The 16,599-nt window shown below is 43.6% G+C and overlaps 1 protein-coding gene across 2 annotated transcripts in view; it reads left to right on the top strand.

The window, feature by feature from the left end:
* Positions 1 to 16,599, top strand: part of OSBPL1A (oxysterol binding protein like 1A) — a 316,689-nt gene that overhangs the window by 72,440 nt on the left and 227,650 nt on the right. For both annotated transcript variants that reach the window (XM_075353345.1, XM_075353346.1), the window contains exon 2: positions 12,187 to 12,309. In XM_075353345.1, coding sequence (XP_075209460.1) covers positions 12,189 to 12,309 — 121 coding nt within the window. In that variant the 5' untranslated portion in view covers positions 12,187 to 12,188. The remainder of the gene's footprint in view (positions 1 to 12,186; positions 12,310 to 16,599) is intronic.

The following is a 16,599-nucleotide window of genomic DNA, read 5'->3' as shown; positions in this document are numbered from 1 at the left end:
TGTTACTCGATTATGAGCTGATCTAAAGTTTGGACCAGCTTGACGTGAGTAACGAGCATTATGGAAAGTCAATGATTGGTCTATTCGGGTCTCTGACCACACAGGGCAGCCATAAACAGCATTTCTGGCGTCAAAGGGGAAAAGGGGGTCACATTTGCGTCCAAAAATGTTGTTGTTTTTTTTTTCCCCTGGGAGACCCATTTAGAGACTGAGAATGGCTCTCCCTGGGGTGCCTGTACACATTATGCAGTGAAACAAGCCTGTGCATAGTAGTCATTGTTTTACAAACAAAATATCTGAGCACTCGCAATACTTGGATGAGCTGATGCTCAATCGAGTAAGGCTATGTGCGTACGTAGCGTTCTGTCCCTGCAGAAATTTCTGCAGCGATTTGAACAGCACACGTGCACTTCAAATCGCTGCAGAAAGAGTCCGTAATGAAAAAAAAAAGCCGATTCCATGTGCTCTGAGTGCAGCCCCTCCCATAGACAGAGCGGGGGATGCATGCAGAGCGCACGGAAGAAGTGACATGTCACTTCTTAGAACGCGCGCTTTGGGCAGCAGCCGAAGCGCTGCGCTCTAATATGCCACGTGCGCACGTCTCCTGCATAATCTTCATAGATTATGCTGGGGACGCAGGACGCATGCAGTTATGCTGCGGTGCAGATCGCAGTGTAACTGCATGCAAATACGCAACGTGCGCACATAGCCTAACAAGCAGTGCTGAGCACGCTCACTCATTGTTAGTTCTTAGCTTTTGATGATTTTATTTATTTATTAAAGGGGTGCTTTCATAAGGTGATCCAGGAGTGGACATATCATTGGTGCAACGTGCAGTCGCACAGGGGCCCAAGAGGTTGGGGGGCCCATTTCTTCCTACAAAGCAGGGGGAATTTTGCATTTGTATGAGGTCTTGGAAAAGGGCCATAATACTGTTCTTGCACAGGGGCCCTTGTCTGTCTGTGTCCGCCAGTGAGGTGATACCTTTGTATTCAGCTGAAGGCACTACTTGTTAACAGCTAATTTTGCCAGGGTGAGCCAGATTTTTAGTGGCTTACTATTGTCTCATAGTGTGGGGTCCTGAGCAGGGGAACCGGCTGTATGACTTCCATATACCCTAATAGGATGTATGAACACGGATTATCTTCATGAAACAACCCATTTCTGTTTCTAGCTAGTGATTATTTTGTAAGCTTACGGCTACTTACAGCATTATCTTGTGTAACGGAGGAATGTCGGATAAGAAAGGAAAATAGCTTTTCCTGGCGAGAAAACGCTGCAAATGCAAGTAATCTGGAAAGAGGAACCAGGACATAACTGACTTTGTTTCCATATCTTAGAAGCGCTCATGTTTTCTCATCATGTGGCCGGTTTATTTCAGAACACTATTTCACATTACAAAGTGTGTACTTCTCAAACAACTCATTGTGCGTTTTACAAGGAGCTGAAAAATATGGGAGAAGTAAGGCACATGTGTCCAGTGCATGGAGTCAAAGCAGATTCTTCTTTATATATTCTTCTGAATATTGAAGGGGTTTTCTGGCTTTGGGTAGGCCCCTGTTCCCTGGATGGCAGTTTGCTTAAAAAAAAAATAAAAAAAAACCCCCTGTATTTGACTGCTAATCCCACCCCTGAAAGTGGTGAATCCACAGTGGGTGCACTGCAGACTTATGGATTTAGACCAAATGAAAACTACCCCCCAAACCCCCCAGGCCTTTTTTCATTGTCCCGACCAAGCTAAATTTTACCGCTCTGACACGTTTAAAATCACTCGTGGTCTCTCTATCTCTCTGTCGGTCGGTCTCTCCCTCTCACCCCCTCTCTCATACTCACCGATCACGGGTGCAGCGCTGCACAGCTGTCACACTGCTCTGGCAGCTTCTCTTCTTTTAAAAATGCTGGCCGCTCATTATTCTATCTCGTATTCCCTGCTTCAACCGCCCACCGGCGCCTATGATTGGTTGCAGTCAGATGCGCCCCCACACTGAGTGACAGCTGTCTCACTGCAACCAATCACAGCCGCCGGTGGTCGGGTCTATATCGTGCAGTACAATAAATAATTTAAAAAAAAAAAACGGCGTGCGGTTTCCGTCCCCCCCAATTTTGATACCAGCCAATGTAAAGCCACATGGCTGAAGGCTGGTATTCTCAGGATGGGGAGCTCCACATTATGGGGAGCTCCCCGGCCTTAAAATATCAGCCAGCAGCAATTGCCGCATCCATTAGATGCCCTGGTGCGTTGGCAATCGGGGTAATAAGGAGTTAATGGCAGCCCATAGCTGCCTAAAAAGTCCTAAGTTAATCATGGCAGGCGTCTGAGACACCCCCAATGATTAACCTATAAGTGAAAATAAACACATACACCTGAAAAAATCCTTTATTTGAAATAAAAGACAAAAAAACACCCTCTTTCACCACTTTATTAAAATCCACAAATACCCCCTCCAACTCTGCTACATGAAGCAGACAGGAGTAACCACAGACCATAACCGCTCTGTCAGCTCCACGCATCAACTGAAGTGAATCGTGCTGTCAGCGGGGATGTCACTGAGGTAGTGCCGATGTGGGCAGCGATGATGGGGGTGGTAGTGTCTGCGTGTGTGCGGTGATGATGGGGGCAGTAGTGCCTGGGTGTATGCGGTGATGATAGGTGCGGTAGTGCTGGGGTGGGTGCGGTAGTGCGGGGTGGGTGCGGTGATGATGGTGGCGGTAGCGCCGGGGTGTGTGCGGTGATGTGCACTATAATGTTCTGGGCACTACAAGGGCTTATTTGCAACTTTTAATTCTGCAACATTCACTGCTTGAATCCATGGGCATTTTACAAAGACAAAATTGTCACTACATCCATAGATGAATTCTCAGAGGGGTGTAATTTCCAAAATGTGGTTACTTGAGGGGGTTTCTGCTGTTCTGGCATTTGGGGCACTCCAAATGGAGTCTGCAAACTATTCTAGGAAAATCTGCACTCCAAAAGTCAAATTGTGCTACTTCACTACCAAGCCCTGCTGTTTGGACAAACAGTACTGTATAGGGACGTGGGGTTTTGCCATATTGAGGACATATTGTGCAACACATTATGAGGCCTTTTTTACCTATTCTCCTTGTGATAATTGGAAATATGGGGTTAAAACAAAATTTTAGTGGTAAAAATGTAGTAATTTTTATTCTTCACTGCCCAATAGTATAACATTTTGTGACACACCTGTGGTGTCAATATGCTCACTGCAACCCTAGATGAATTAATTTAAGGGTTTGGTTTGTAAAATGGGGTCACTTGTGGGGTTCTGCTTTCCTGGCATGGCAGGGGCTCTGCCAGTTTGGCATGACACCCACAAACCATTAAAACTAAATCTGAACCTCAATATGACGCTCCTTCTATTCCAAGCTTTATTGTAGTTGATGACCACATATGGGGTATTGGCAAATTTTTCTGCTATTACCCTTTTTAAAAATTAAAACTTTGACGCCAAAGCAATATTTTAGTGGGAAAAGTGGTAATTTATTTTCACAGCCCAATGTTATATAATTACGTGAATCATCTGAGGGTTAAAATAGCTAACTATACCCCTAGATGAATTCATTGAGAGAGGTAGTTTTCAGAATAGGTTAACTTGTGGGGGTTTCTGTTATGACATGTTAGAGACTCTTCAAATGTGATATGGCATCCGCAATATATTCCAGTCGAAATGGCGCTCCTTCCCATACAAGCCCTCACATGTGGCTAAACGGTAGTTTCCCATCACATATGGAATATCTGTATGGTACTTTTTCTCCTGAGTACACAATTTGTTGTACAATTTGTCCAGTTATCCTTGTGAAAATACTAAATTGGGGCTAAAACAACATTTTTGTTGGAAAAATGTGATTTATGTTTTTCACAGCGCAACGTTATAAAATTCTGTGAAGCACCTGGGGGCTCAAGGTGCTCACCAAACATCTACGGTAGATAAATTCCTTGAGTGGTGGGGCACGTGCAGGCCATGCAAGTGTAAGGACGCATTATCTGGAGCTCTAGGACCTTTAACTTTCAAAACGTAAACATCCACACCTGGTAATGGGCAAAACTACTGGAAAACCAAATCCTAGTCTGTTACTGGACACCCGCCCTTCCAGGGTGACATCGCTGCTCTATTCACTTGCTCCAAACCTCCTGAGCAGGAGGACTTCACACAGGCACCAGCGGTCTCCAGTGATAGCGTGCCATCGGGTGACTGTGGCCTGGATGCAGAGATGGTAACGAGTAGAGACACTGCTTGACCATTCTGCTGGAGCTGTCGGGATCACAGGAGCTCCCCCAATGTAAGGAACCTCAGCCAGCCACACCAGGTACCAAAGATATGGAGACGGCGCCATTACAAGATGGCAACTGACTCCTTATGCAGTATGAGGCACATCCTCAGTACTTGACCTCCCTGTGCACTCCAGTTTGTAGTTTGTGGTCTCCACTGTGCCACCAATTACCTCATCCTACAGCTACACATTGGTGAGAATCTGCTAAGGAGTGTGTTGATGACCCTCCTTATGCCCTCAGGTGAAGACACCTTCATACTCACAAGCTATCATGTCAAAACCCCTAAGCCAGTGTCTGTGTGAAATCCCTGTATCCACTCAAGGTCTCCATACTGCTAATAAGGGATAATGTCCCCGTCCCCCCCCAAATAAGAAGTGTTGATCCCTGGCTCAGGGGATTTTCTGTCTCCGGGTCTATCCTGTCCCCAGGGTTCAGCTGAAGAGTTGGTCGACCCCTAATTTCATCAAAATGGTATAGTGACCCTGCAATGAGACCTCCTTTCTAGGCCAGTATGATTCTTCACCTGGTTGGTTGACAGGGTCCTCATGGACGACAGCTCCCAAACCCCTCTACAGCTTCCAGACTGGAGGTTGATGCATTGTCCCTCACTATATCGAAAAAAAAAAAAAAAAAAGATAACCAGCACGATCTGAAATTGGCATGCATCATATAAAAAGTGAAAATTCACAAATTTATTCCAACTGTACTATAATAAAAAAATGAGATTTTTAGCAAATAATTGATCAATTTTTTGAGCCACCCCTGCCAACGTCACGGCAAATCTCAATAGGGGGGTCCTACTCTACATTCTGTATTTCATGTGCCATGCGGCCTCCTAGATAAAGTTAAAAGCAGAACCATAATGGAGCACACATACCTGCAACCAGTATATAACCGCTTCCATGTTGCAAAAAAGGCACTTGTGGATAGAGACCAGCCCATGTCCCAGCATGTGGAGCAAGCTCTGCACCATACCAGGACTATATCAGAACTGATCCTCCCAGTGCCAAACAGCAACCATTGATAAAGGCGAACCAGATCCAAGATGGTGCTTAATTAGCATTGCCTGTGGAAAGGGGTGAGGTAACTGAATCTGAACAGCTACCAACAGGAGGAATACATAGCAAACCAAAATCAGGCATGCATGGCATGGTGGTGACCGGCCACCAGAATTTGTAGCATAACTACGACCAAACAGAGAGAGAGGGGAGCCAGCATGATCTGAAATTGGCATGCATAATATAATCAGCAGAGCTCCTGAAACGCGTAGACAACAAGCTACAATAAAGGAACATTGACCATCTCTTTGTCCTCCTTCCTGATGAACAGCGCGGCATAAAACCCCTTCTCTATTGTTCTCTGTTATCAACCACGGGGGCTGCAGCAGACTTCATCTCTACAAAATAAGCTTTTATAGTAGTTGTGACTGTCACAACTACTGAAGGTGAGTGCATTCCCTTTAATTTTTTCCCGGATATATACCGGGTAAGACCCTATTGCGCTTTTTCTTTCCACAGTTTATTTCGCCTTGAAATGGACATGTCAGTCTTCTCTTTCCACAGCCCCAAGGCATACTGTGTCTAGGCACTAAGATATCAAACTGTAGGACTTGTGCTCTCAGCCCAATTACCCATGGGTGAGCACAGACCAGCTTCCCTAGCCGACCTGCGCTTATTGATGCAATTGTTCCCTACTAAATAGGTCATCTTTAGTTTAGGCACTCAAATGGTAGCAATTCCATTCTGAACGCTCAACACTCATTACCAAGATTGACACCCTATCCCAAGCCCAAGAGTCTTCTAATTCTACTATTCAAATTCTGAAGGATACTGTGTACCACAACTCGTCTCAAATTTGGAATTTCCAACAGAACATGGAAGACCAGGAAAATTGGAACAGAATGAACAACCTTCGTGCCTGGGGACTACCCAAATTTATCTCTGCTAAGGATATACCATCGGACCTTCTATTTTTAATATGTGCTAGGAGCACATATTAAGTTACACAGAGCACACACAGTGCTGCAACTTCCTGATTCAAAAGATCCTCGTCCTAGAAACCTAATCTTTCGGGTCCATTTCTTTTCATTAAGAGGCCATCCTCCATGAGACAAAATCTTACGTATAATGGCCACTCTATCAGAATTATGCCAGACTTGTCTCGTTATACCCTAATGAAACAATCAGTCCTCAATCCTCTGTTGGATCTACTATGGGAGAGAGGAATTCCTTTTTCTCTTTTGATTTTTCTTTCTCACTAATGGTCAGAAGAGGCCCACAGTAACTTGTCTTAAGCTCCCAGAGGACTTGCTGTCTTTCCTGATTGGTCTGGACGTACTGAAATGAACCATCTCCAACTGGTTGGCTGTGTCCTCTGGATTCCCAATACCATAAGCATATTCCAGAAGCTCTGCTGCTTTTCAACATCCTGTGCAATGTACAGGTCTTCCTCCAGGGAGACATGTCAAGGAAGAGAAGTCTCCCTTTTAGACCTTGACATTTGAAGGATACCGCCTGAACCAAAATATTTTAAGCTTATATTCCAGGCTACAAGAGGTCCTTGTTGGTTTTAAACTTGACCTCTGAGGTTCGGGAATACTCATTAGGCTGTACTTTTATCGATTCTCTGGAGCACACATTTGATTGGGTCCTGTTGGACCTTTGGTGTCAAGGGGGTCGAGCTGATCTGTTCCTCCTTCTATATTGCACGGTGTGCTCTATATTACAGCTACTTTATTATTTGCCTTTGAGTCATATGATTACTCCTAATTGGTTTCTCTCTTCTATCTTTAGTTGTGCCAATTACCATTTTGTTCATGAATTACCCTTTGAATATTAACTTGTTAATTGTGTGTCTGTGGTAATTTTTGACTCTTCCCATCGGCCCTGCAGCTACTCCATTGCATATCTACCTTCTTCTCTCCCCCAATAGGTCGGAAGCCTCTTTCTTGCCCTAAGGGGCTAACCAAACTGCTCTTCACCGTTTATGTAGTGTATCATGCAGAGCCATTCCATCTGCTTTTATGTACTAATGTTGTTTCTGGTTTGCTTGTGTTTTTTTTTTTGTTTTTTTTTACTTTTTTTTCTGAATGTGGGCATACAGCACTATCTCCAAAGAATATCTACTGATATACATGGCAGAACTAATAATTTCCACTTAATGTGAATGGGGTCAACAATACCCAACCACCCACCCACCCCAAAAAAAAAAGTGCGCTGATCCTTCATAATTTTAATTGCTGTGAGGTACACACTATTTTTCAGTAGACACGTTTCAAAACCTGTAACCCACCAACAATTAGGCACAATTATTACATAAACTGGCACTTTACTCGCAATCTTACATAGCAATTGCAACCCCTTTAAATAACTATTACTAAATCCCTGACACATCATCAATAACTTTGCAATAGATACGGAGGTCAGGTGTATTGTTCTCTCTCAATCGGTAGATGGCTATATAGTTACAATTGTCATCCTATATGCTCCCAACCAAGATCAAGAAAATTATTATATCTCCAAGCTAGTTGACCTGACTGCCTAGTAATAAAAGTCTAGGCCCTAAACTGTTTCACAACTATGTTTTATAAATCCTTCTCTGTACATATATCCCTGATTTTATGCTTCAGACCTCTAATTCCATCTCTGATTCTTCCCCTTTCCCCTACTAATTTGATCGCTCATATTGCAGCAGTCCCTAAATCTGGTAAAGATCCCCATTGTTGTAGGAGTTACCTCCAGATTTTTTTTTTTTTTTAATTGTTACATTTTTCTATAATTAATGGGACTCATCAGCGCTGCCTACTGTCTCCCCATTTGAATATATTAACCCTGGAACACCTTTTGCAGGCTATACGTACCATCCTTGACATACAGAGAGTTAAAGTGACCCTATCACCAGGGCTTTGTATATAACCTAAAGCCAGTGCTCTACTGGCACTATCGGGCTGATTCTCTACATACCTGTAGTGGTCAGCTCGGATGTATAGGTTTTGGAATCCAAGAAAGTAAAGTTTATAAAATCGTCAGCTGCTTGAGTGACCGCAGCTGAGGATCAGATAATATCTGGGGGGAATTCATACTTATGCTAATTCTAACAAAGGGAGGGGATAAGTATTATACCATCGACTTAACATTTCACTAACAGGATCTGTGTGAGATACCCATGTGACCAGAATCCTCAGCTGCTCTCACTCAAGAAGATGATGATTTTATAAACTTTACTTTCTTGGATTTCAAAACCTATACATCTGAGCCTATAAAGGTATGTATAGAATCAGCATGATAGTGCCAGTATAGCACTGACTTTAGGTTATATGCAAAAATCCTAGTGTTTGGTGTGCTTTAAAGTCACAGGACAAGAATACAAATATTCAGATTTTGCTGAGGATCTCTTGAATAATATATCGAACCCACATATTTCCTTAACATCTGAGGTCCGAGTTGCTGCATTTTATGTATTTTAGGAAATGGTATAATTTAAAGATTAACATGGACAAGTCTGAAATGCTCACAATTTACACCTTAAAGACCCCCTTCCCACCCCCCCCCCAACAGTTGATCAGCTAAGTTCTAACTACCCTTTTAAATGGTCCTCAAATTATTTAGGAACTCATTTACCCTCTGATCTCTCAAGTCTCCTCTCACTTAGTTTCCATCCTTTTTTGTCCAAACTTGAGTCATATTTCCTGAAGTGAATTTTCATGGGTCAGCAGATTTAATATCCTCAAAATGACAGTTTTTACCTTGGAGGTTCTACTTCAAAACATCCTAGTGTGTGTGTGGTGTGTGTGTGTGTATGTATGTGTGTGTGTGTGTGTGTGTGTGTTTGTTTTTTGATTTAAAATTCAATGCAACTATGGGCAGTTTGGGTGGTCAGTCAGATGTCCAAGACTTAGGAATATTATCTTAACTTTCCCTAAAGCATTGGGAGGAGTTGGCCGGCCTGACTGTCGTCATTATTATTTAGCGGCTGCACATCCAAGGATATTCTATTTATTATATTGTCAGTTCTCAAAATTGTGGGACCAATTCACACAGGATATTTGTCCAGTGTCGGTTGCTGCTTTCTCATGGATCTGGTCCTTTATATTACAGAAAAATATTCCCTTGTCCTATACTGTCAAACAGACAATGAAAATTTAGCATCCACCCGTCAAGGGCATACTAGTATATTCAAAGGGGCCCCTGCAACAGATATCGGACTATCCTGATTTTCCTCGACTTCCTCCACACATTCCTTTTTGAACAGCACTAAGAAATCACCCCTTCACATGCACCTGAATGCTAGCTCTTATCTCTCCCTTCCATTTTGGGAGACCAGACCGAGTTTCCCCTTCATAATTTTGAATATATTCAACTCCAGCATTTTTATTCTTGCCTCAACTGTAGACTTTACTACTCTCGCCCTCTGTCAATTTTCGAGAAGATGTGTGTCGCTACTTCAGGACCCCCACATGCCATTTCAAGTATTTATAAATTCATATCAGACCCAGAATTGGAGCTCATATCTCACTTCTGGAGAGCCTGGGAACTGAACTTCACAAAACTTTCACTCAAGATCAGTGAGATAAATGTTTGTTTTTTTTTCCTTATCCCACAAATCTGTTATTGCAACCAAATCTCAAGAGAGCAATTTTAAAATTGTCTCTAGATGGTTTCGGGTTCCCTACATAAATGATACTGACTGTCTCTAACTTATGCTGGTGTTGTGGGACAGAAGAAGGCAGAATGATGCACATCTGGTGGTCGTGTCTGATTCTGATCAAGCTAGTTTAGGAGCAATGGTTTGATATTCGCAACCCACTGCATGGAAACACTGATGGCCCAAATTCTATACGAGAAGACCACCACTGTCACAAAGTTATTCCACTTGGAGACTTTTTTTTTTCTACTCCCCAAGTTCAGATGCCTATTTCAAATCTGTCTCCCTCCCTCTTTTTTTTTTTTCTCCCCATTTATCCCAAATCTTCCACCACCCTACCACCTCCTTCCCTTCCCGCTCTGTCGCTTATTCAATTTCTCCACTTCTCTATCTATCATTATCTTTTCTTTTTATAAAGTTTTTTTTATTTTCTAATTATTCTGCCTGTGTAACGTTTTATATAATTTCATTCTGGGTGATTGTTTACATTTTGAAAATCAATGAAACTTGAATAAGAAAAATAAAATTCCTGGAGGAGTGTAGTTTTCAAATACTGGGTCACTTGTGGGGGTTTCCCCTGGTTTTAAGGCACATCAGTTGCTCTCCAAACGCAACATGGCATCTCCTGTAGATGCCAGCCAATTTTGTGTGCCAAACGTCAAATGGCGCGCCCTCTCTTCCGAGCCCTGTTGTATGCCAAAACAGTAGCTTTTCACCAAATATGGGATATTTGTGTACTCCAGAGATATTGCACAACTAATTGTATGGTATAATTTCTCCTGTTATCCATATGGACATGCCAAATTTGGGGCTAAAGTAATATTTTTGCGGGAAAAAGTATTTTTTTTTTTTCTTTCCACATTGCCTTAGTACCAGTGAAGCAGCCAAAGGGATGATAATAATAATAATAATAATAATAATAATAATAATAATAATAATAATTATTTATTCATTTATAGCGCTTTACATATGTCAGGTACAACTTGAATATGATTTTGAGCAGTTTGAGGGGGGGGGCAGTTTTTAGAATTGTCACCTAGGCCTCTGTCACTGCAAATGTGATTTGGTTCCTTAAAAAAAAAAAAAAAAGAGGGGGGGGTCTGTCAAATTTTGTTGGCAAATGATAATGTGACAATACACTTTTTAGCAAAGAAAATTACGTTTTTGAAATTGTGTGTAGAGTAAAAATGTGGTAAATGTCACGTATTACTATATTTTGTGTAACTTCTTTTTAGAGGGATAAAAAATTAAGTTTGAAAATTGTGAAATTTTAGCCAAATTTCCTATAGTTAAACAAATAAACACAAAAAATATCCTTACTAAATTTAAAACTAACATGAAGTACAATATATCACGAAAAAAACAGTGTCAGAATCACTGGGATCCGTTGAAGCGTTCCAGAGATATTACCACAGAAAGTGACACTGGTAAGAATTGAAAAAATGGTCCGCTCAGGAAGGTGAAAACAGGCTGGGGGAGGTGAAGGGTTAAAGGGAACTTGTCAGCAGAAATTTTGCACTAAACCTAAAAGATTCCCCCTCTGCAGCTCCTGGGCTGCATTCCAGCAAAGTTTCTGTTGTTATTGTGCCCCCTTTTAGACCAAAATAAATACTTTATAAAGTGGTAGCTTTTTCCTATGCAAATCTTGTTAATCGTACACGGGGCGGGCTCTCTTGCGTCCGTTATCCTGTTTCCTGTTGCTTTACGCCGTCCCCCATCGCTCAATTTCATACTTCAGGACGTCGCCCAGTGCGCCCCAGGTCTCGCGTATGTGCCGTGCCACTCCAGCAGGACTGCACTGTGCACAGTGTGACCGCTGGTGACGTGATTGCGCAGGCGTGAGATTATGGGCGGCGCTGTGATTTTCATCAGCAAGTACCTGCCCATAATCTGGTGCTCGCGCTTTCCCCTCTGCCTCCACCGTTCTGCGCTGGCCAGATGACCCCACGTTACCTCTTTCCCATCTTGGTAAGAGGTGACGTGGGAATCTTTTAGGTTTAGTGCAAAATTTCTGCTGACAGGTTCCCTTTAACCCTTCACCTCCCCCAGCCTGTTTTCACCTTCCTGATCCGACCATTTTTTCAATTCTTACCAGTGTCACTTTCTGTGGTAATATCTCTGGAACGCTTCAACGGATCCCAGCTGTAGAACAGGAATCTTTTAGGTTTAGTGCAAAATTTCTGCTGACAGGTTCCCTTTAAGGCAGAGCATCACTGACCACTGATGACTAATCTGGTCACCTTTCCACTCAGGAATGAACAGTGAACCTGAAGAGCAGCTTCTCCATGATGCTCGAAATGGAAACACAGATGGCGTCCGAATCCTTCTAGGAGGCTACAAAAAAGGACACCTTACAATAAATCTAAATTGCAAAGGTAATGAAGTTTTTTTTTTTTTGTTCATTTTTTAAGAGGACTCTAATCAGGTTTGTTTTGTGTTGTCACCACCAATCTTCCCAAGAAATGGCTGTTAATTTGTAACAGCTGACTATAAAAAAAAATTCAGGTGAAGCTCCATCTTTGAAAACCACATGAATATATTATTATGACTACAAAGGGGTCAAAAGTTCTGGTTTATTAGTTACATTATTGTTCTAGTGGTAAAGTAGGGCTGTTCGAATCATCGCTTTGATTCACCATCTCTCTTCTCTACTATTCTAATTTTAGCCAGAATTGAAAATAAGATTTTTAGCTCTCCCCTGAAGGTAGTTAATATTGGCAAACAGGAGGGAACCTGTCACCAGATTTGGTGACTAGAAGCTGGGGCCACCACCAGTGGGTTCTTATATACAGTATTCTAACATGCTATACATAAGAGCTCAGGCTGCTGTGTAGGAGATAAAAATCACTTTAGGTAAGTATTATAAATGGTCGCTGTGGTGGAGTTGGGTCATATGGGCATCTCCGGTGCCTGCCATTTTTGTGGCCACTTTTTCGGCCATCTTTGTCGTCTTTCTTCTGAAGCCAGGGTGCATGACGCATCCTTCGTCATCCACACTCGCCGGCATTGAGGTCCATCTGCGCTGAGCAGGGCAGATCAAAGTATTGTAGTGCGCCTGCGTGGGACCGACGAGTGTGTATGACGTAGGACGCGTCATGCGCACAGGCTTCAGGAGGACGAAGATGGCCGAAAGAGGAGGCACCGCACCTGGAGAACGGAGACGCCCATATGATCCAACTCCACCGCAGTGACCATTTAGTTGAGTATTTTAAAGTGATTTTTACGTCTGGTCTGTGCCTGATGCAACGGATTCGTCGCAGATTGTGGTAAAACTGATGCGATGGATCCGGTAAAAAAACTGATCCATTGTAGCAGTTTGTACAGAGAATCCAGCTGTGGCTGCGGGTAACCTGAGTGATGTCACTGCTGACAACACGATTTACTACAGTTTCTCCGTGGAGCTCAGAGCAAGCAGCGATGTTCTACTGCCACTCTGGTCAGCTTCCGATGTAGCAGAGCTGAAAGCGTCGTGGGACCTAATGGGGATTATGTCGGACCTGGAGGGGTATTTGAGGATTAATAAAGTGGTGAAAGAGGGTGTTTGTTTTTTTGTTGTTTTTTTTTTGTCTTTTATTTCCAAATAAAGGATTTTTCGGTATTTGTGTTTATTTACTTTCACTACAGTTTAGTGATGGGGGGTGTCTCATAGACACCTGCCATCACTAAGCTAGAACTTAGTGGCAGCTATGGGCTGCCATTATCTCCTTATTACCCCTGTATCAGGGCAATCGGGATGAGCCATGTAGAGTCCCGGGACTGTCACAGCTAAAGGATGCGGCATTTCCGCGCAGCTGCTCGCTAATATTTTTAGGCTGGGGGGCTCACCTTAACGTGGGACTCCCCATCCTGGGAATACCAGCCCGTAGCCAAGTGGCTCTACCTTGGCTGGTATCAAAATTGAGGAGGACCGCATGCTGTTTTGGTGTGTGGTTTGTTTTTTTTTTTTTTTTGCAAGATTTGGACCCGCCCACCGGCGGCTGTGATTGGTTGCAATGAGACAGCTGTCACTCAGTGTGGAGGCTCGTCTGACTGCAACCAATCATAGGTGCCGGTGGGCGGGGGAAGCAGTGAATACGAGATGGAATAATGAGCGGCCGGCATTTTCAAAGCAGGAGAAGCCACAGGAGCAATGTGACAGCTGTGCAGTGCAGCGCCGCACCGGTGATCGGTAAGTATGAGAGAGGGGGTGAGAGAGACACAGACATCGCCAGAGAGAGAGAGACCGACAGAGAGAGAGTGAGAGAGAGATTTTCTAGCCAGAAAGGAATTTACACATCTGAGCATGCTCAGTTAAAAAAAAAACAAAAACTGATCCGTTGGTGGAATGCGTTTTTTGCCGCATTACGACGGATCCGGCGCCCATAGGCTTTTAGTTTACAGCACGGCGCCAGTGACAAAAAAAACGTTCCCTTGTGCGTCCTTTCCGGCAGCCGGATACAGAAATTTCGCTGGATCCGGCGCACGCCGGATGAAACGCGATGCCATGCAGCACAATCCGGCGCCAAGACAAGTCTTATGATGAAAAAACAGATCTGGCGGCAACAGACGCAGAGTCCTGTTTTTCCGCAAATGATGGCAAAAACTGGATGTGTGACAGAGGCCTCAGAGAGAGACTTCTAGCTACAGACTGAAAACTCATGCAGATCAGATTGTGCTGTCCGTTCGTGGTCATTGCTGCAGTGTCACCTGATTTTTATAAAAGTTCAGTCTGCTGCAATAAATCCAATTGAGTATCAGCCATACAGCGTGGTTTGCAGTCCCTCTACTATGTCCACACGCCGCATCTTTTACTGCTTTTTTGGTGAAGTTTTGTGGTCACAAAGATGCATGCTTTTCCTTCCCCCTGCAAAGTCTGAGACTTCTATTTTGCTGTCCGCAGAGTGCATCTTTTTTTGGCTGAGTTTTTGAAGCTGCAGCCAAGATTTAGCATGTCATTTCTTTTTGCATTTTGTCCCTGGGTTTCGGAGGACTGGCAGATGAATCCCTCGCTGACTCCGGGTCAGTGGGGGATTGATATCTGGTATCTGGCCAGTTGCCGGTCCCCATATAGAGTCTATGGGGACTAGAATCCGGTGCAAAGAGGTAGGAGCAAGCGCTTCATACTTAGTCACCAGGGCAGCTGTCACACTGCTCCTGCTCATTCACTTCCCGGGCCGCTCCTTACCTTCATTGAATATGCACTGTTTCCCCCGCCCACCAGCATCTGTGATTGGTTGCAGACAGACGCACCCCCACGCTGAGTGACAGCGTGTCTGACGCTTCCAATTACAGTCACTGGTGGATGGGTCTGTATCGTACGGCAAAATAAATTTAAAAAAATTGGCATGGGGTCCCCCATATTATCATGCCCAGCAGAGATAAAGCCACAGCTACACGCTGTAGCCCCCAGCCATGCGCTTATCTTAGCTGGGTATCAAAATAAGAGGAACTATATCATTTAAATAAAAAAATTAAAAAAAGCATCCAGTCACCCCCCCCACCCCATTTTGATACCCAGTGAAGATAAAGCCCAACAGCGGGGGGCTGGTATTCTTGGTTATAGGGAACCCCCCAGCTAAAAAATATCAGCCTGCAGGTTCTTGGAATTTCCGCATCCTTTAGACGTGACAGTCCCGGCACTTTACCCGGCTCTTCCCGATTGTCCTGGTGTGGTGGCAATAAGAGTAATAAGGAATTAATGGCAGACCACAGCTGCCACTAAGCCCTAGATTAGTAATGGGAGGCGTCTAAGACTCCCCATTACTTAACTGTAAGTGAAAGCAAATAAAGACAACCAAAAAATCTTTTATATGATGTAAAATCCAAAAAAGCACCCTCTTTCATTACTTTAACCTCCAAAAACACTCCCGCAAGTTCGAAGTAATCCACGAGAGATCCCACAACGCTTCCAGCACCGCTGCATCTGAAGCTCACAGCGAGCGCCATAGAACATGACTGCCCGCTGTGAGGTTCAGGCAGAAACTGAGCTGCGATCAGCAGTGCCGCCACTTAAATTAGCTGTGGCTACAGCTGGAGTCCTCCACCTATGACCACAAATCACCTGAGTGACGTCACCACTGATCGCGTGGCTCACTTCAGTCGTTGCCTAGATCTCACAGCAGGTGGTCCTGTTCTACGGCCACTCAGGGTGAATTCAGATGTAACCATGCTGGAAGTGTCGTGGAACTCGTGTGCATTACATCGGACCTGCAGGGGTATTTTGAGGGTTACTAAAGTGGTGAAAGAGTGATTTTTTTTTTTTTTTTTTTTTTTGTATTTTATTTCAAATAAAGGATTTTTTGGGTGATTATGTTAATTTACTTTCACTCAGGGCTGTGGAGTCAGAGTTCATTTTGGTGGAGTCGGTATAAAATGGACCGACTCCGAAAATATATAATTGGGTACAGTAGTTCAATGCAGTTTGTGCTTATTTACTTTCACTTACAGATTAGTGATGGGGGTCCTCCCATTACTAATCTAAGGCTTAGTGGCAGTTGTGGGCTGCCATTAACTCTTTATTACCCTGATTGCCACAGCACCAGGGCAACAGGAAGAGGCAGGCTTAAAATGTTAAAAAAAAAAATAACTAAAACACCCACCTAACAATCCACTGCCTACCCCTTCGTGCTGATGCAAAAAGCATTCTCTTTGGTCTCCTGTCTTCCTGTTCCTGTGGTGGACATCAT

The sequence above is a fragment of the Anomaloglossus baeobatrachus genome, chromosome 6 (genome assembly GCF_048569485.1).
Source record: "Anomaloglossus baeobatrachus isolate aAnoBae1 chromosome 6, aAnoBae1.hap1, whole genome shotgun sequence".
Lineage (NCBI taxonomy): Eukaryota > Metazoa > Chordata > Amphibia > Anura > Aromobatidae > Anomaloglossus > Anomaloglossus baeobatrachus.
This window is presented reverse-complemented; position numbering and strand designations above follow the sequence as displayed.